The sequence below is a fragment of the Oncorhynchus gorbuscha genome, linkage group LG02, assembly GCF_021184085.1.
Source record: "Oncorhynchus gorbuscha isolate QuinsamMale2020 ecotype Even-year linkage group LG02, OgorEven_v1.0, whole genome shotgun sequence".
In the NCBI taxonomy this organism is placed as follows: domain Eukaryota; kingdom Metazoa; phylum Chordata; class Actinopteri; order Salmoniformes; family Salmonidae; genus Oncorhynchus; species Oncorhynchus gorbuscha.
The window spans coordinates 63,597,214-63,617,789 of NC_060174.1; the positions used below are offsets into that span (position 1 = coordinate 63,597,214).

Sequence of the window (20,576 nt, forward strand, 5' to 3'; positions counted from 1 at the left end):
ATGTATATATATATATATATATATATATATATATACAGCATGGATGGGAGGCTCAATGTTGCCCAATAATGTCTGTACACTGTTTTGTGCTGCTGCCATGTTGTGTTGCTACCATGCTATGTTGTTGTCTTAGGTCTCTCTTTATGTAATGTTATCTCTTGTCGTGATGTGTGTTTTGTCCTGTATTTTTAATCCCAGTCCCCTTCCCTACAGGAGGCCTTTTGGTAGGCCATCATAGTAAATATGAATTTGTTCTTAGCTGACTTTCCTAGTCAAATAAAAATAAATGTTACACAATGACATGGCTATTTGACTAATAGGACCCCACTGTAATATAAGTCCTAGGTGACATTTGCCACCTCAAGGCATGTTTGATACATTTTAGTTTATTGCTTATCATTACCTGTCTTGAGGACGGTATCCTGTTCCTGCCAACCAATGGCATAAGGGTGACGCATTCCTCAGCCTGTTCTGACAGACAGGTACACCCAGCCACGGCGCCATATTGAGAACGGAAGTGAGAGATTTTGTTGTGGAAAAAAGTGTAGGCTATGTAGTTTCAAGAAAACATTAGGAGTAGTGATAAAAGTAGTGTATACTTACAGTCGCGTTTACATTGAAACCCTCTTACGATTTTGTTTTTCTCGTTGAACAGAGACCCCCCCCCCCACCTCAAGAAATATTTGTATTTATCTCAACCCTTGAAAGCTTCAAGTCACTGGAAGCTCGCGACTGAACTCTTGTCGAAGATGCCCTTGGCACAGTTTGGAGCAGACCCTTGGCAGAAAATGGCATTGGGCAATTCTGAAACAGAGGTAAATAGGCATGGAAATGAATGACCTATGGCCACCGTAGCTGTCATTTTGTCGTCAATGATTGCCGCGGTCTCTTGTGAGTTGACGTCCTCCCTAGAGTTTGTGGGACAGCAACCTCGTTTTGGTTTCGCACAAACGGATTTTAAAACTTAAACGATTAACAAAAGGACAGCATTGTGATCTTAAGTTATCTCATTTTCTCAAGTGCAGGTTGCTACATTGTAACAACAGACATTTGTGGCCGGAAGGAAGCTGTGGTAGGGTTAAACTTAACGCAATATACACTTGAGTGCACAAAACATTAGGAACACCTGCTCTTTCTATGAGATTGACAAGGTGAATGCTACGACCCCTTATTGATGTCACTGATGTTAAGTCGACTTCAACCAGTGTAGGTGAACGGGAGGCGACGGGTTAAATAAGGAGTTTTTAAGCCTTGAGACAATTGATACATGAATTGTGTATGTGTGCCACTCAGAGGGCGAATGCAAGACAAAATATTTAAGTGCCTTTGAATGGGGTTCTGGTAGTAGATGCCAGGCACACCGGTTTGAGTGTGTCAAGAACTGCAATGCTGCTGGGTTTTTCAAGCTCAACAGTTTCCCTTGTCTATCAAGAATGGTCCACCACCTAAAGGACATCCAGCTAAACTTGACACAACTGTGGGAAGCATTGGAGTCAACATGGGCCAGCATCCCTGTGGACCGCTTTCGACACCATGTGGTCCATGCCCGATGAATTGAGGCTGTTCTGAGGGGAAAGGGGGTGCAGCGCAATCAGGAAGGTGTTCTTGTTCCTAGTGTTTTGTTTCACCCAGCTACTCACTCACTAGCTGCTGGTCTGGCTGACCTTTGGGTAATTCACTCACTACAGGGAACATGCAATGTTAATTGGACAAGTTCTAATGTGTGAACTAGGCTTATTAATAAATAGTTGTATTTATATATGTTTTATAATCAACGGAACAATTGGCCCTGAAGCATATTTAGACAGTGTCAAAAAATACCGCAATTGTGAGTTTTTTATTTTATTTTTATTATTAACAATAATAAATCAATACGAAGGTAGATGGGGGACACAAGTACACATAAATAGTATAGAAATGACAGTAGGGCTAGGGGTGTGGCTAAGGGGTACAATTATACAAGGACCTTAAGGGATAGAGAGAGATGATATGTTTTATGTGTTGTACAGGTCATGGATGACTCCATGGGGGATGATGATGATACTGCATGCAGTGTAAGTTAAAATAATATAAATATAATCTCAACTTCTGTCTTCTCCCTGACTGTCTAATTTCCACAGTTGGTGTGTTTATGTTGTGTTTTCTTCTTCTCTCTTACTCACTTGCTCAAACACCTACATTCAGGCACTCCACAATAATGCTGAGTACTATGTATTAAAGTGGCGTAGTGGTGGGGTCGTCTGAGTAAAAGGAGAAGAAAATGGTTAGCGAAGATGAGGGGGTAAAGAAAGAGCCTGAGAGTGACTGTGAAAGAGAGAGGGAGCATACTGTGTCTTTAGTCATCCTCCTCCACACCACCTCTGATGCAATGGGAGGGGGTGTTGGTGGCATGGCAACCAGTTGCAAGCTGTCAGTCCTGGCTGATCCGAGTGCAGCGCAGTCTCCCCCACCGCAGCCTGTCGGCAACACTGACACAGGGAGAGGGGCTCTACTGGCCCAGCACCGGCATGGGGGATTTGGCCTCTGCTTGGGCAGAACACGGGCCAAAGAAGGACTTCACTGTAAGCTGGTGTGCTGTACGTGGGTCTGGTTTGGTGTTGTGTTTTGGTGGGAAAGCATGGGAGTTTATTTCTCCATCCTCTCACAGTAGGACTCTCTGCTTTAGTGCAGAGAAAAGGCGCTAAGTATGCAGTCTCTTTATTAGTGTGGTTTTAAATCAAAAGGTTGTGAATATATTTGATTTGATTCATTCTATTGCTTTGTATATTTGCTTATTATTTGCATGTCTCTTGTGTTTGTTTTTGTACTCACATCTGCTTTTGTTTATAGAATTGCTGTGTATTGTTGTCTTTTTCTATACTGCTGTGCTGTGTATTTGGGTCGTGCCTGGCTTTGGTTTGACTGTGTCTCTCTTTTCTTTCACAGGATGAGGGCTTTGTGAATGAGATCAGTATCACAAACCATGTTAAAGAGGGTTCTGAAAAGGCTGATCCGCGGCAGTTTGAGCTGCGCAAGGTCCTGGGACAGGGATCCTTTGGGAAGGTAAATTATTGTGTGAGGTTGACATTTGTAGACCTGGTTGTAATGTTTATTTTTCTTAATGATAATATTATTCATATACAGTTGAAGTCGGAGGTTTACATACACTTACTTAGGTTGGAATCATTAACTTGTTTTTCAACCACTCCACATTAACAAACTATAGTTTGGTCAGTTGGTTAAGACATCTACTTTGTGCATGACACAAGTCATTTTTCCAACAATTGTTTACAGATAATTTCAATTATAATTCACTGTATCACAATTCCAGTGGGTCAGAGGTTTACATAAACTAAGTTGACTGTGCCTTTAAACAGCTTGGAAAATTCCAGAAAATGATGTCATGGCTTTAGAAGCTTCTGATAGGCTAATTGATCATTTGAGTCAAATGGAGGTGTGCCTGTGGATGTATTGCAAGGCCTACCTTCAAACTCGGTGCCTCGTTGTGACATCATGGGAAAATAAAAATCAGCCAAGACCTCAAAACTCCTGAAGGTACCACGTTCATCTGTACAAACAATAGTACGCAACAATAAACACCATGGGACCACGTAGCCGTCATACCGCTCAGGAAGGAGATGCGTTCTGTTTCCTAGAGACGAACGTACTTTGGTGCGAAAAGTGCAAATCAATCCCAGATCAACAGCAAAGGACCTTGTGAAGATGCTGGAGGAAACGGGTACAAAAGTATCTATATCCACAGTAAAACGAGTCCTATATCTAGATAACCTGAAAGGCCACTCAGCAAGGAAGAAGCCACTGCTCCAAACCGGCATAAAAAAAGCCAGACTACGGTTTGTAACTGCACATGAGGACAAAGGTCATACTTTTTGGAGAAATATCCTCTGGTCTGATAAAACAAAAATGGAGCTGTTTGGCCACATTGATCATTGTTATGTTTGGAGGAAAAAGGGGAGGCTTGCAAGCCGACGAACACCATCCCAACCGTGAAGTACAGGGGAGCAGCATCATGTTGTGGGGGTGCTTTGCTGCAGGAGGGACTGGTGCATTTCACAAAATAGATGGCATCATGAGGTAGGGAAATTATGTGGATATATTGAAGCAACATCTCAAGACATCAGTCCGGAAGTTGAAGCTTGGTCGCAAATGGGTCTTCCAAATGGACAATGACCCCAAGCATACTTCCAAAATTGTGTCAAAATGGCTTAAGGACAACAAAGTCAAGGTATTGGAGTGTCCATCACAAAGTAGTGACCTCAATCCTATAGAACATTTGTGGACAGAACTGAAAAAGCGTGTGCGAGCCAGGAGGCCTACAAACCTAAGTTACACCAGCTCTGTCAGGAGGAATGTGCCAAAATTCACACAACTTATTGTGGGAAGCTTGTGGAAGGCTACCCGAAACGCTTGACCCAAGTTCAACAATTTAAAGGCAATACTGCCAAATACTAATTGAGTATGTAAACTTCTGACCCACTGGGAATGTGATGAAAGAAATAAAAGCTGAAATAAATCATTCTCTATCATTCTTACATTTCACATTCTTAAAATAAAGTGGTGATCCTAACTGACCTATGACAGGGACTTTTTTACTAGGATTAAATGTCAGGAATTGTGAAAGGTGTATGTAAACTTCTGACTTCAACAGTATGAATTATGGTTGGAAGTATGATCATATCTCTAAACATTTGTGTAAATGAGACTGACAAATTGATGGAAGATGTTGTGATTAACAACTAAACTGATTTGTGTCTCTGTCTATTGATGTTCAGGTGTTCCTTGTGAAGAAAATAACAGGGCCTGATGCTGGACAGCTCTATGCTATGAAGGTGCTGAAAAAGGCCACATTGAAAGGTACACTAGTGCACAGATTCCTTTTTTTGTGAATTTGTTTATATTGAATATAGAGAACTACTTTACAACTACAGTGTCTATCTTTTTGGGTTTAGAACTACTTTACAACTATCAATCTTTCTTGTTGAATTCTATATAGCCGGATTTCACTTATTATTCTTATCACGTATAACCAGTGCGAGATAGGGTCCGGACTAAGATGGAGCGAGATATTTTGGTGGAGGTGAACCATCCTTTTATCGTCCGATTACATTACGGTGAGTTATCAGACATCTCACTGACCTGCCATATATATATTTTTTAACGTCTGATGTAAAGAGAGATTATCAAAACTTACAGATGTGTTTTGAGTTGAACATGTACCCATGATTCTTCACAGCATTCCAGACAGAAGGGAAGCTGTACCTGATTCTGGACTTCCTCAGGGGTGGAGATTTATTCACACGGCTGTCCAAAGAGGTAAACCAAATTCTAATCCTGAGGGGGGGTTTTCTAGGATTTATAATTGTTTAACACTAAACACAAATATAAACGCAACATGTAAAGTGTTGGTCCTATGTTTCATGAGCTGAAATATAAGACCCCAGATGATGTTCATAAGCACAAATGGCTTATTTATCCCAAGAAATGTCACAAAACACAATGCCAGAGATGTCTCAAGTTTTGAGGGAGCGTGCAACTGGCATGCCGACTGCAGGAATGTCCACCAGAGCTGTTGCCAGAGAATTTAATGTTAATTTCTCTACCATAAGCCGCCTCCAACATCATTTTAGAGAATTTGGCAGTACGTCCAACCGGCCTCACAACCGCAGACCACGTGTAACCATGCCAACCCAGGACCTCCACATCCGGCTTCTGCACCTGCTGGATGTTTGAGGGGGGGGGTGCTGAGGAGTATTTCTGTCTGTAATAAGGCCCTTTTGTGGTAAAAATCTCATTCTGATTGAGTGGGCCTGGCTCCCCAGAGAGTGGGCCTATGCCCTCCAGGACCCACTCATGACTGTGCCCTTGCTCAGTCATGTGAAATTCATAGATTAAGGCCTAATGAATTTATTGAAATTGCCTGATTTTCTTATATGAACTGTAGCTCAGTAAAATCTTTTAAATGGTTATTTTTGTTCAGTATATTTAGAAAAAGGACACATTTTGAATAATTTCTGTGTATTTTGTGTATCAGTAGGTACGTTATTTTAAATCGGCCTGTCTCCATACTCCCAGGTGATGTTCACAGAGGAGGATGTGAAGTTCTACCTGGCAGAGCTGGCTCTGGCACTGGACCATCTGCATGGCCTGGGAATCATCTACAGAGACCTTAAACCTGAGAAGTACCTATCACACTAATGCTATAAACATTACTTATGCACAATGGGTACTTGTTTCTCTTCCAATCAGCAACCTGGAAAATACGTGTGTATTATTCATATTTAAGCCAAACGTTATTTTGAGTCAAATCAATTTGGAGCATAGAAGGGACAATGTTATATACTGTCTATTTACTGTGTGAGTTTCTGCTGGTGGATGTTGTTTTCCTCTCTGACTGAGATCACTCTGTCCTTTCAGCATCTTGTTAGATGAGCAAGGACATATCAAACTCACTGGTGAGTAATGCTCTGCTTCTATTAAATATTCATGCTTCATATTCACACTTAGCCTGACTCATTCACCAAGCACAATAGGAAAGCACTGCTAGTCATATTAATACCTTTGCATGTCATTTTAGGAGCCCTCAGATTGCCTATGTACAGTTTTCTGCTTGATTATGAATAGAATTTAAGCACAGGCTCATTTTGCTGCCCTTTGTTTGTTCCAGACTTCGGCCTGAGTAAAGAGTCCATTGATCATGAAAACAAGGCCTACTCTTTCTGCGGAACAGTGGAGTACATGGCACCAGAGGTTGTGAACCGCCGAGGACACGCCCTTAGCGCCGACTGGTGGTCCTACGGCGTGCTCATGGTGAATGCTTGTTGCTCTTTGACCTTTTATTACTCTGGGATGTGTTCAAATATCTGACTGGTATCAAGTGTGCCTTCATATCTGCCTGTATGGGCCAATGTGTCCAATGGCTGACAGGACCACTGTTTTTGTCTTCCCCAGTTTGAGATGTTGACGGGAACACTGCCTTTCCAAGGGAAGGATCGGAAGGAAACCATGACCATGATACTGAAGTGCGTCCTCCCTCAACATCTCCCATTCTCTCGTACCAGTTTTACCAGGCTGTTAAAATTGTTAGCCATAATTTGTTCTTCATCTACCATAGTACTTTTTTTGTTTGCACTGCAGGGCCAAGCTGGGAATGCCACAGTCCTTGAGTCAAGAGGCCCAGTCTCTCCTACGTAACCTGTTCAAACGCAACCCAGGCAACAGACTGGGTAATCAATCTCATCACTAAAATTGTATTTTCTGCTGTGTCTTGTAACTAATGGGTGGCTCAAATAAAACACACTCAAACGAAAAAACGCTAGTCCGACTTTACTGAAACATCACCGAATGTTTGAACAACTGCAATCCTATTACCCCAGCTGTCCTGATGTGATGTGTATGTTTTTTGTTGTTCACAGGTGCTGGTCCAGACGGAGTGGAAGAGATCAAGAGACATTTCTTCTTTTCCACTATTGACTGGAATGTAAGTTTTTGGCTATTCAGATGTGTACCATCTGCCTACTACGCTGTCCTTATGTATTATACATGTATTTTTGTGTTTTTAACATGCATGTTTAGGTTTATTACATTTAGCATCCCTTTTTCTTGGTATACCTGTAGAAATTATTCAGGAGAGAAATCCATCCCCCCTTTAAACCTGTGAGTGGCAGACCTGATGACACGGTCTACTTTGACTCTGAATTCACTGCAAAAACTCCACGAGGTAAATAAAAGGTTCTTGTTTGGCGCTTTTACAATACACAGTTTCATAATCTGAACAGTATTATTGGCGGCAGGTAGCCTAGCGGTTAGCATGTTGGGCCAGTAACCGAAAGGATGCTAGTTTGAATCCCAGAGCCGACAAGATGAAAAATCTGTCTGTGCCCATTGCTCACAGAGTTGCCGTTGATGGTGGCTGACCCGGCCTGTGACCCCACTCTCCCAGGAATTGGGATATGCAAAAAACTCATTTCCAATTCACACGTGAAATAGGACAAATAAAAGTGTAAGAACCATTTTGATGTGTGTTGTGGCTGTTTGGTCTTCTCACCACTAGAGAGCAGTCTCACTTGGGTTATGGGTCAGGTGGTGGGTCAGGCGTATAGGGTCACAGGCAAACAGATAGTAGGGCTGCATGGGTGAATTGGGAGATTCACATGGTTTTTACCGCTAGTCAACCCGGATTACTCGACCACAAACCATCGGCATCAAGTTTAATCTGTCATCATGTTATTTTATGAATTAAATGGGAACATCGCCCAACGGTATATCACTCTTGCATCAAGTGGCGAATTGGAACTTAACAATAGCCAGAAGAATAAATACCCACTATCATTATAATTATTAATTGTGTCAATGAAAAGTAGCGAGTGGATTGACGTGAGGATTGTCCCTACAGACTCTCCTGGCTGTCCCCCGAGTGCCAACGCCCACCAGCTTTTCAGAGGCTTCAGCTTCGTGGCCATCTCGAAGGAGGAGAGTCAACCACCACAGACCACCAGCATGAACATGACCTCAATACAGGTACCAACACATACACATACATTATGGGGTATGATCTGCTGTTATTATATGGTTGTGTGTGAAAATAACAGAACTGGTCTCTGTATCTGAATCTTTGTCTTTTCAGCAACTCCACAGAAACGCAGCACCGTTCAGTGATGTATACGATGTGAAGGAGGACATCGGCGTGGGCTCTTACTCAATATGCAAACGCTGCGTTCAGAAGAGCAACAGTATGGAGTATGCTGTAAAGGTGAGTTGTAACACTGTCCTTAAACACTGTCAGTTTCTCTTTCTGGGGCTGCCCATGTTTAGAATGGTATGATTAACGGTCATTACTGATGTTATTATCTTAGATCATCAGTAAGGCCAAGAGGGACCCCACAGAAGAGGTGGAGATTATTCTGCGTTACGGACAGCACCCCAACATCATCACTCTCAAAGATGTGAGTCATTACATCCGCAGTATGCTCATGAAGCAAGCGACACTGTTTTGCTTTTGAGCCACAGTTGAAAGTGACAGCAAGATGGTGCTATTATTCTAGATTCACGTGTTTTGTAGTTTCATTGTTTGGCTAGTATGTCTATGTTCTGAGTGAGTTATGGGCTTTCTCTGACTAATTACGCCACCTGTCTCTGTTTTTTTGTGTTTTTTTGTGATTGAGCTGAATACTCTTCTAACGACTCATGTTATTTGTGAGTATATCTCTAGGTAACAGTGTGAGGTTGTGCTCTGTTAACTGTAGGTGTATGACGATGGGTGCTCCGTGTACCTGGTGACAGAGCTGATGAAAGGAGGGGAGCTGCTGGATAAGATCCTCCGACAGAAGTTCTTCTCTGAGAGGGAGGCCAGTGCTGTTCTCCACACCATCACCAAAACTGTGGAGTACCTGCATGTACAGGGGGTAAGCAATCACCATCACTATGATACATTACACTAATATACTATGCCTTCCATGTATGTATTATATTGTTTTTACCCAGAGCACTTCGGTACTTTCAAAGCAACATATGCACCTTTTCCTGTATGTGACGATCCACTTATGATCTTAAAGACATGATTTTAAAGACATACCTTATATCAATAACGCTTTATGGGTTTATAAGAATCCACATATATTTATTGAATTGAATGTGTTTACCTATGTCCTTCGGTGCGGCCGACCGTTCGCCTGTAACGAGAGAAATGCATCTTAGAATTTACACCGACAGTCATTTTGGTTATGGGCGTGCCAACCATTTGTTTGTAGTGCTGGGCATGCTTTTTCTGAGCTAAATGAACATTCGAGGGCACATGCTATGGTAATGTAATGGCTAGATTGAAGGTAAAGAATTGTTTGCAAAAAGTACCTGTTTTTCTCGTCGTTGAAGAGTTCTGTTCAGAGAATTAATGGGAAATGGGGGCGTGTTTGAGCGCATGGTTATTTAGGGTACGAGTAATGTGGTAGTAGCTTATTCCGGGGGACGTACATGTATATATCCCAGGTTATTGACGATTAAAGAATGCTAGCACCTTTATTGAGATGTGTGCTGGTATAGGTACATATATTTAGCTGAACATTTCTGTATGGTATATCATGTGCTTTGAATGTTAATTGACCAGATATAGTATGTGTAAGGGTTTCCATTGGTATTGCTATAAGAAGCCTGTCCTCATTGAGGGACAGGACAGGGAACAGTTTGGCATGCTGCTTGTTTTTGTTTGAGGAGCTCTATTTGATCCAGTTTATTATTTTTCTAAATACTTTACATTTTGCTGGCTATTATTATCTTCACTTGCAAGTAAAAAGCCTCACTCTGGGCAAGAAAAATCCATTCATTTCATCGCTATTAAAATCCTACCGCATGGTCAACCTCACACTATATAAGAAATATGAGTTGGCCATCTATGAAATTTTACTCACTGACTTAGGATGTCACTGATGAAATATATGTCCCTCTGTTCAGGTTGTCCACAGAGACCTGAAGCCCAGTAACATCCTGTATGTGGATGAGTCTGGAAACCCAGAGTCCATCCGGATCTGTGATTTTGGCTTCGCCAAACAGCTGAGAGCTGAAAACGGGCTCCTGATGACTCCGTGTTACACGGCCAACTTTGTCGCCCCTGAGGTGTCTCTTCTACATGTTTATGTGACTAGTACCTGCATCCTCAGCTAATGTTTGTCTGCTGTATAACTAGTCTGTGTTTTCAATTTTCAATATGTTTGTCTAGTATGTGACACAATGTTCTTTGCTTTCTGTATTCTAATGCAGTGTGCAATACTTAATGTTGTTGTTAGGTGCTGAAGAAACAGGGCTATGATGCAGCGTGTGATATCTGGAGTCTGGGAGTACTGCTCTACACAATGCTTACTGGGTATGTGTGCTCTATCAACTGTAATGCAGGCAATAGTCAATGATGTGCAATACAATTTAAGAGGACCAATTAAGTACTTTCATATGTTAGAGGTCCTTTTGAAGTATGTGTTTTTCTTGATGTTTCAGGTTCACTCCTTTTGCCAATGGACCAGAAGATACTCCTGAAGAGGTCTTAGCGCGGATTGGCAGTGGAAAGTTCTCTCTGACAGGCGGCTACTGGAACTCTGTCTCAGCAGAGGCCAAGGTATGTCTGGAACATCGGTTGGACGACTGAAACTGCATTCCATAGTATCCAATTACTCTATGATAATAGTTTCCAAAGTAAATACTTTGTTCCTAGCACAATGCACTTGATGTTGTAGTAATGGCAGTTAATGCACAAACTGAACTTTGGAATTGCTTTCTTTAGGACCTAGTGTCAAAGATGCTGCATGTGGACCCCCACCAGAGGCTAACTGCTTCTCAGGTGCTGCGACACTCCTGGATAGTACACAAGGACCGGTTGCCCAAGTACCAGCTCAATAGACATGATACCCCTCATTTGGTCAAGGTAACAATAAAACTTTATTCAATGCACTATAGTCTCTCTTCTCTGCCACTCTGGAAGAAAGTCTCTGCTGGGTATTGATACATTTAAGACTCCAAGACTTTTCTCTTTTTCCTACTACAGGGTGCGATGGCAGCCACTTACTCTGCTCTGAACATGCATGTTCCCCCTGTGCTGGACCCTGTAGGACACTCCTCATTAGCTCAACGAAGAGGAGTGAAGAAGTTGACTTCCACAGCCCTGTGAATCCATCTGCCAGTACTATCAATCTCACCTGTTTAATGCTACTGCACCAGTACATTTGTGAGTTTTGACTCCAGCTGTGTTAGAAGAACAGTGTGTAAGACCAAAAAGGAACTTGACAATGTATTTGCGTGTACAATCATCACTGCCCACAGATCAAGAGTTACAAGACTGTATATATTATTTTATGAAAATTAGATATATTTACCAGAAAAAAATAGAATTAACTGTACGGATTCCTATAGGTCTGTTTAAACAGAGATTGAGTTAAGCACTGTGGGATGAAGGGGTTTAGAGAGGATTACAAGGATGTTTCCTCCAATTGCATGGAGCACAAGATGCCCCCCCCCCCCCCCCCCCCACTACCTATGCACTTGTGTAAATCTGAGAAGATACGATAGGTACTCAATATGGGCTATTGCTTATACCCATCTATTGGGCAAACTCCTCAATTCTACAACAATCAGTTTACCAAGACCCTTTCAAACCTGGGGGGGAGAAAATGTGCTCACCTCTGCTGCTGCACTTTCTCTCAGACCTTTGTGTTGGGGCAGGGGTCAAAAGTTTTTTTTGCTTTACTCAGTCTTTACATTTTTTTTGTCCTTCTCATGATTTATAAAGGGAAACACGTGAACAAGGGATATACTTATAGCAATTAGGATTACTTTTACAGTCTAATTTTAAGAGCCTATTAAGAATGTAATTTTGTATGTGGATGAATGAAACATTTTCTACTTGGTGTGCATGATTGAGGCCACAGGACAGCTTTGTTTTAAAGGAAAGGGCTTTCCAAGAAGCTGCTGTGAAATGTAACATGCTAGATGGAGGTAAGAATAGACACTGTATTTCGCCTCTGCTTTGGCATCTGTCTATCCATGTTTAACAGATGAAAAAAACATTCTCAGGTGTAGTCCAGGCAAGTGTCTGCAGCTTATTTTGTAACTTTATTTTTTTTCAAATTATCACGAATAAATAAATATACAATCAACTGTATCAGTATTTTATTATTTCCTCCACTGAAAGCCACAATGTAGGAGACCAGAACCACTTTTTAGAAAAGAATGCTGCCTCACGCAAGGGCAGTATAGTATGGTGTCACAAGAGGAAGAGGTTTCGCAAGAAAAAAGTATATCTGGCTAAACTTAGTTAAGGAGATGGGAAACTCGATTCGATTCGATTGGATTGGTATTAACGCCCAGTGTGTAGTTTGCTCATACGTCGTCAATAGGACGACCAATGCATTCTGGGCTATAGGGAGAGATCTCTTTCAAGGAGAGAATGAGAGTCAATTGGGCGCTAGCTCCAAAAAAACATTAGCATGGATTTCGTGGAAAAAAAGTACCAACATTAAATATTTTACAGAGCTAGCTAACTTGTTTTCTGTCATATCATATAGATTTGGAATCGTGACATTACGTACTTTCGAGGAAAAAAGGCAGATTTCTTGATTTAACCTAATTTTTAGAAGGGATTAAGTGAGGATGACTTTAGCAACCTCGTGACGTCGCAGTACAACGTGAACGCGATTGGTCGACAGTCTGCTGGTTGGGGCGTTATACGGTCCTCTATTCATTGATCAAGGAGATTCACATCTCCTTTCTCTAATATCTCTGGTTTAGCTAGCTAACTTTGTAAAGAGTGTGTGACATCGTCAACGATTGGTTTCCATTCAATTTGAATAAAACTAGCTAGTTAATTTGTTACGGAAAAAACAGGACTCGTTTAAAGAAGTCTGTTCGTTTGGGAATATGCCGAAGAATAAAGGTACGCATCAAATATGTTGTCTTTGGTTGTTATTCCATTTCAGGGGGAGTTTATGCTAGCTAGCTAGCTCGCTTCCCGGCCCATGCTTAGCAACGTAACCGGAGGAAGGTACGGTATGGCATTGAACAAGTATTGAAAGCGTGGAAACGTTAACCTTAGTTACAACCAACCTCGTTGTTTATTTAAACGTAATTAGACTATTAAAATAAGGAATTCAAATGGCGATTATCCAGCTAAGTGAACTGCCTTGCTTGCTTTTGTCACATTCTGTTGCGCCGCAGAATGACTACCATCAACTAGTGGTAGGCCAACAATATCCCTGCCCAGCGGTTTCCATCATCTTGAGCCTCTGCCTTAATCGCGGTCACATTTAGTTAACTACCACATGTAAAATGGGTTAGTTAAAATCTTTGCAGCTAGATAACAGGCATGTGGTTGGTTTATTTATCTGTGTTTATTTGTCTTATGATGCCAATGAAAGGTGGAATTGGAATTACTGTTACCGGTGCCACATGTTTACAATCTACCATCTTCTCATTACAGGTAAGGGAGGAAAGAATCGGCGACGTGGTAAGAACGAGAATGAATCAGAAAAGAGAGAGCTGGTATTTAAAGAGGATGGCCAAGGTGAGTGCATGGACCCCCTTCAACCTTATTTAACCTGTACATTTTTAGCAAGCAGGTTTTGACATTGCTGTCAATCTGGCCTGCTCCGTGAGGGGGGGCAAAGGGGGCTTAACCCACTCAATTGAAACGTGTGCCCCCCCCCCAATTTTAGTTTTATGTCCCTATATAAAAAATACCAAAGTTAAAATGAGTGAATGACAGGTTGTCACGAAATCTGTATCAGCACCATGGACAGAAAAAAAAAGTGGGGGGAAATGCTGCTCATCTGTGGTAGGCCATGTGAATAAAAAGATACGCCTCCACCTGTAATATTTTAATTAATAAGGACAGGGTCAAGTTTACAGTTAAAGCTGCTTCCCTCAACTCTGCCCCACCAATACAGAGTTAGCTCTAACTAGCTAATCTGCCACTGCCACGATGGATATCAGAAATGAAACCACTAAGGTCGTTGTCAAGCCAGGCAGAAATTATGCTGCCAAACTCGCACTAGTTTACTCCCCTCCACAAAAAAAAAAAACGTTAAACTTTTTTAATATGCCAGGTAGGCTACACTGGTTGTAAAGTGAATTACTGTGCATACTTTTATGAATTTAGCCATAAATATAGCAGCGCAAAAGCTGGGATCCTCTTTTAAATGGTGGCCTGTCAGATCTCATAAACATTGATGAAAGTTACAAGTGTTAAACATACAATTAAAGAAACTTCTCCTTAATGCAACCTCTGTGTCAGATTTCAAAAAAAGTTTTACGGTAAAAGCACACGATGCAATTATGTTAGGTCAGTGCCTAGCCACAGAAAACCATACAGCCATTTTCCAACCAAGAAGAGGTGTCACAAATAGCGTTACAAATATTCACTTACCTTTGATGATCTACATCGGAATGCACTCCCAGGAATCCCAGTTCCACAAATGTTTGTTTTGTTCGATAAAGTCCATAATTTATGTCCAAATACCTCCTTTTTGTTCGCGTTTAGTCCAGTAATCCAAATGCACAATGCGCGGGCACTAAGTCCAGACGAAAAGTCAGTTCCATTAACGTTAGTAGGAACATGTCAAATGATGTATAGAATCAATCTTTAGGATGGCTTTTATCATAAATCTTCAATAATATTCCAACCAGACAATTCCTTTGTCTCTAGAAATTAAAGGGAATGGAGCTCGCGGCCATGCGCGAGACTTAGCTAATGGCTTTCAGCCAGGCCCCTGATTCAAACAGCTCTTATTTGCTCCCCCTTAGCGTAGCCTAGTGGTTTGAGCGTTGGACTAGTAACCGGAAGGTTGCGAGTTCAAACCCCCGAGCTGACAAGGTACAAATCTGTCGTTTTGCCCCTGAACAGGCAGTTAACCCACTGTTCCCAGGCCGTCATTGAAAATAAGAATATGTTCTTAACTGACTTGCCTGGTTAAATAAAGGTAAAATAAAAAAATTTAAAAAAGCCTGGGAGGATATTGACCTCATCCCGTCAGAGGATGCCAGGCTACCCCTACCCCGGCCTACGGGGCGGCATGGTAGCCTAGTGGTTAGAGCATTGGACTAGTAACCGAAAGGTTGCAAGTTCAAATCCCTGAGCTGACAAGGTACAAAACCTGTCGTTCTGCCCTTGAACAGGCACTGTTCCTAGGCCGTCATTGAAAATAAGAATTTGTTCTTAAGTGACTTGCCTAGTAAAATAAAGGTTTAAAAAAAACATCTCAGCGCCCCCCCCCCCCCCCCCCCCTCCTGCTTCTCCTTCACCCAAATCCAGACAGCTGATGTCCTGCAGAATCTGGATCCCTATAAATCAGCTGAGCTAGACAATCTGGACCCTCTCTTCCTAAAATTATCTGCCGCCATTGTCGCAACTCCTATTACTTGTCTGTTCAACCTCTTTTGTATCGTCTGAGATTCCTAAAGATTGGAAAGCAGCTGTGGTCATTCTCCTCTTCAATGGGGGACACTCTAACCCAAACTGTTACAGACCTATATCCATCCTGCCCTGCCTTTTCTAAAGTCTTCGAAAGCCAAGTGAACAAACAGATCAAACGACCATCTCGAATCCCACCGTACCTTCTCCGCTATGCAATCCGGTTTCCGAGATGGTCACGGGTGCACCTCAGCCATGCTCAAAGTCCTAAACGATATCATAACCACCATTGATTTTTTTTAAACAGTACTGTGTAGCTGTCTTCATTGATCTGGCCAAGGCTTTCGACTCTGTCAATCACCGTATTCTTAACGGCAGGCTCAACAGCCTTGGTTTCTGTAATGACTGCCTCGCCTGGTTCACCAACAACTTCTCAGACAGAGTTCAGTGTGTCAAATCGGAGGGCCTGTTGTCCGGACCTCTGGCAGTCTCTATGGGGGTGCCACAGGGTTCAATTCTCGGGCCGACTCTTCTCTGTATATATCAATGATGTCGCTCTTGCTGCGGGTGATACTTTGATCCATTTCTACGCAGACACCATTCTGTATACATCTGCCCCTTCTGTGTTAACAAACCTTCAAACAAGTTTCAATGCTATACAACACTCCTTCCGTGGACTCCGTGGCCTGCTCTTAAATGCTAGTAATACTAAATGCATGCTCTTCAACTAATAGGTGCCCGCACCCGCCCGCCTAGCATCACTACTCTGGATGGTTCTGACTTAGAATATGTGGACAACTATAAATACCTAGATGTCTGGCTAGACTGTGAACTATCTTTCCAGACTCATTAAAGATCTCCATTCCAAAATTAAAGCGACCTGTCTGCTCTCTTTGGCTGGTCCTTGCTACATATTCGCCGCCAAACCCACTGACTCCAGGTCATCTAGAAGTCTTTGCTCGGTAAAGCTCTGCCTTATCTCATATCACTGGTCACCATAGCAACACCCACCCGTAGCCCGTGCTCCAGCAGATATATTTCACTGGTCATCCCCAAAGCCAACACCTCCTTTGGCCACCTTTCCTTCCAGTTCTCTGCTGACAATGACTGGAACGAATTGCAAAAATCACTGAAGCTGGAGACTTATATCTCCAACAAGCATCGGCTGTCCGAGCAGCTTAACGATCGCTGCAGCTGTACACAGCCCATCTGTAAATAGCCCATCCAACCTACTACCTACCTCATCCCCATATTTGTTTTTCTGCTCTTTTGCACACCAGTATTTCTACTTGCACAACCTCATCTGCACATCTATCACTCCAGTGTTAATTGATACATTTTAATTACTTCACCACTATGGCCTATTTATTGCATTACCTCTTTACTTAATTTGCACACACTGTATACAGATGTTCTATTATTGACTGTGTTTGTTTATCCCATGTGTAACTCTGTTGTTTTTATCGCACTGCTTTACTTTATCTTGGCCAGGTCGCAGTTGTAAATGAGAACTTGTTCTCAACTGGCCTACCTAGTTTAATAAGGTGAAATAAATCAAGGCTACTAATGACCATCAGTGGCATCAGAGTGCAGTTTTGGAGAAGCCTAGTTACCGTGACTCAACGGTCATGTGGAATTTGACTTCGGTCATGACTGGTGACTGCCGGTGTGTACTGTAACCAGGGAGTAGGGCGGTTAACAGTTCAGCTTTTACATTTGAGCCACCTCGTGACCCCCTCTATGAATTGACTAACTGGCTGAACTTCTGTTCTAATCTAGAATATGCACAGGTGATTAAGATGTTGGGTAATGGACGACTGGAAGCTATGTGTTTTGATGGAGTCAAGCGACTATGCCACATCCGAGGAAAGCTACGTAAAAAGGTAATGGTGTACACAGTAGCCTATATAGTAGTGCCATTAGTCACAATATCCACCACGTGTTTTGGCAAATAGCTGTAGACTGAAGCTAATTGAGATCTTACGTGTACTGTATAAATGCAATCCAAGGCCATTATCCTTTACATTCCATTTCCACAATGCTTTGGGTTTGACATGAGGGTTGACAGACTCTTCTACCTGATTAGTTTGGCTCTATGCTGGAAATATTACAGTTTCCATACTCCAAGCTGTCCTTGCTGACATCTTGTTCTTCGCTCCTGCGTAGGTTTGGATCAATACTTCAGACATCATCCTTGTGGGACTTCGAGATTACCAGGTAATATTAATAAAAAAATGTGCAGTGTATTTTTTTATGATAATACAACCCAAGGCACTAGGAGGCCCAAAGAGAATATGTCCTAATGGTTACATTACATTCTTGCCTGAAGGACCAAAAAGCCGATGTTATCCTGAAGTACAATGCAGACGAGGCCAGGAGTTTGAAGGCCTATGGGGAGCTTCCTGAACATGGTAAGTATCTTGGGCCACTAAAAAAGAGAGGGAATCAGGGAGGTTAATAGCATCTAACCTAAGACTAAAATGAAATAAAGCCAGGAATGGAGATTTGTCTTGCTTCCAATTATAGGCACATGTTCACTCTTTAATTATTTTTATTTTTTAAGTAGGCTAGTTTATTAATTGTGACTATCTTCTAACACCCTAGCTAAAATCAATGAGACTGACACATTTGGACCTGGTGACGATGAGGATATTCAGTTTGATGACATTGGAGATGACGACGAGGACATTGATGATGTAAGTAGAGGATTCCTCTTGCTAGTTACAAGGGAAGCCATCCATATGTAATAATTTGTGTGATGCAGTTAATCAACTGAAATCATATACATTTGAGTGAAATGCTTTTTGCTCTGTCCATTTTGCTTGAATTCTTTGTCTGCTTTTGGGTCAGGTAACTTGGTAACATATGTCTCTCCCCTTCCACTCAGATCTGAATCAGAACTATTGTGTGCCAAGTCGTTTATGCAGAGGAAAGTGGACAGTTCTATACTGGCAGAGGCAGTGCAACCTTGCCAACAACTCCCTGCTTCCTCAAGTCAGTTGAGGCAGCTCATTTCCTTTCTCCCGAGACTGCTTTAAGCCTGGAATCTGTCACTGAGAACATCAGCACACCTACTTTAGTTCACACACTTCATATTTTTGTTAGTTGTAATGTATTTTTATTCCATCATGTGGAATATACCCTCAAACTACAGAACAACAGAGTTTACAATAAAAACTTGAATCATTTTATGTTTGGTCTGGACATTTGTCAAAAACAAAGGATCTCTCCCCCTTTTTTAATTTTATTTTTACCAATGTTTGTTTTCTTGATTTTGATTGTCAATAAAATAAGTATCTTATTTGTGATAATTTCTATATGATTTTTTTTTCAATCAAAGAACATTGGGTCTGGCAACAGAAGTCTCTCACTTTGTAAAAATGGTGAAAGCAGGTGTAACTCATGTTCCTGACATGTTGGTAAACCTTTTAAGCCTAGTCAGGATTTGCGCAGCGCTGGAGAAATATTGGGCTGCTTTGACATTTCAGCTGACAGTGCAGGCAACTGCCAGATCTACAAAGAACCTTGCATCATAAATAACTACATGATTATTTGTGGATCAGTCAATTTACCCATGATACGTTACGATTTAGATCCTGTTGAACACTGCCATTCTCTAAGCTTAAGTTTTTTTTGCGGAAGCCCGGAACTTGGCTGGCTTTGCTATGAAGTCCGACTGACAGTAGGTAAGCCTACCTACCATAAAGCGACCTCCGCAGAATACCCAGTGTCGCTTGGATGCTGTCACCACGTTATCCACGCTTACATTTCATTTCTGGGCAGAGAGGTTGAAAGGCGCAGCGCGTCTATTCTTCCCTTCTTGTTGAGTCTTAATTGTGTTAAGGATTGGACCCTTTTTTTCAATATTAGCCTAAAATGACATACTCAAATCTAACTGCCTGTAGCTCAGGACCTGAAGCAAGGATATGAATATTCTTGATACAATTTGAAAGGAAACACTTTGTAAATTTGAAATTAATGTAGGAGAATATAACGCATTAGATCTGGTAAAAGTACAAATACAAAAACTTTTTCCCCCATCTTTGAAATGCAAGAGAAAGCTATGTGTATTATTCCAGGTTAGGTGCGATTTAGATTTTGGCCGCTAGATGGCAGCAGGGTATGTGCAAAGTTTTAGACTGATCCATTGCGTTTCTGTTCAAAATGTATCTAGTCTGCCCAGATGTACCTAATTGATTTTTTTATTTTACCTTTAACTAGGCAAGTCAGTTAAGAACAAATTCTTATTTTCAATGACGACCTAGGAACAGTGGGTTAACTGCCTTGTTCAGGAGCAGAACGACAGATTTTTTTTACCTTGTCAGCTCGGGGATTGGAACTTGCAACCTTTCGGTTACTAGTCCAACGCTCTAACCACTAGGTTACCTGCCACCCAATTGATACATTTAAGTTCATAACTGCACTCCTAACAATAGCATGGTATTATTTCACTGTAATAGCTACTGTAAATTGGACAGTGCAGTTAGATTGTCCCAATGGAACACACTATGGTACACGTCGATCCAGAGCATACCAAATATGCTCAACGGGTGACATGTCTGGTGAGCATGCAGGCCATGGAAAAACTGGGACATTTTCAGCTTTCAGGAATTGTGTACAGATCCTTGCAACACTGGGCCTTGGATTATCATGCTGAAACATGTGATGGTGGTGGATAAATGGCACAACAATGGGC

At 41.8% G+C, this 20,576-nt stretch overlaps 2 protein-coding genes across 2 annotated transcripts; both read left to right on the top strand.

Annotated features, from left to right (window-relative positions):
* Positions 1–480: 480 nt before the first annotated feature.
* Positions 481–12,632, top strand: LOC124006725 (ribosomal protein S6 kinase alpha-3-like). Its single transcript, XM_046316844.1, has 22 exons — positions 481–815; positions 2,010–2,054; positions 2,926–3,042; positions 4,773–4,854; positions 5,031–5,111; positions 5,234–5,313; positions 6,073–6,179; positions 6,415–6,452; positions 6,665–6,807; positions 6,949–7,019; positions 7,135–7,223; positions 7,413–7,477; positions 7,615–7,717; positions 8,393–8,517; positions 8,624–8,749; positions 8,853–8,942; positions 9,243–9,401; positions 10,444–10,605; positions 10,776–10,852; positions 10,981–11,098; positions 11,264–11,404; positions 11,525–12,632. Exons 1-22 carry the CDS (start codon positions 750–752, stop codon positions 11,645–11,647), a joined length of 2,208 nt encoding a protein of 735 aa, XP_046172800.1. The 5' UTR covers positions 481–749; the 3' UTR covers positions 11,648–12,632.
* A 389-nt stretch (positions 12,633–13,021) lies between these two features.
* On the top strand, positions 13,022–19,071 carry LOC124006734 (eukaryotic translation initiation factor 1A, X-chromosomal-like). The gene is made up of 7 exons (XM_046316855.1): positions 13,022–13,408; positions 13,952–14,035; positions 17,660–17,763; positions 18,047–18,097; positions 18,210–18,291; positions 18,485–18,576; positions 18,768–19,071. Exons 1-7 carry the CDS (start codon positions 13,393–13,395, stop codon positions 18,771–18,773), a joined length of 435 nt encoding a protein of 144 aa, XP_046172811.1. The 5' UTR covers positions 13,022–13,392; the 3' UTR covers positions 18,774–19,071.
* Positions 19,072–20,576: the final 1,505 nt, after the last annotated feature.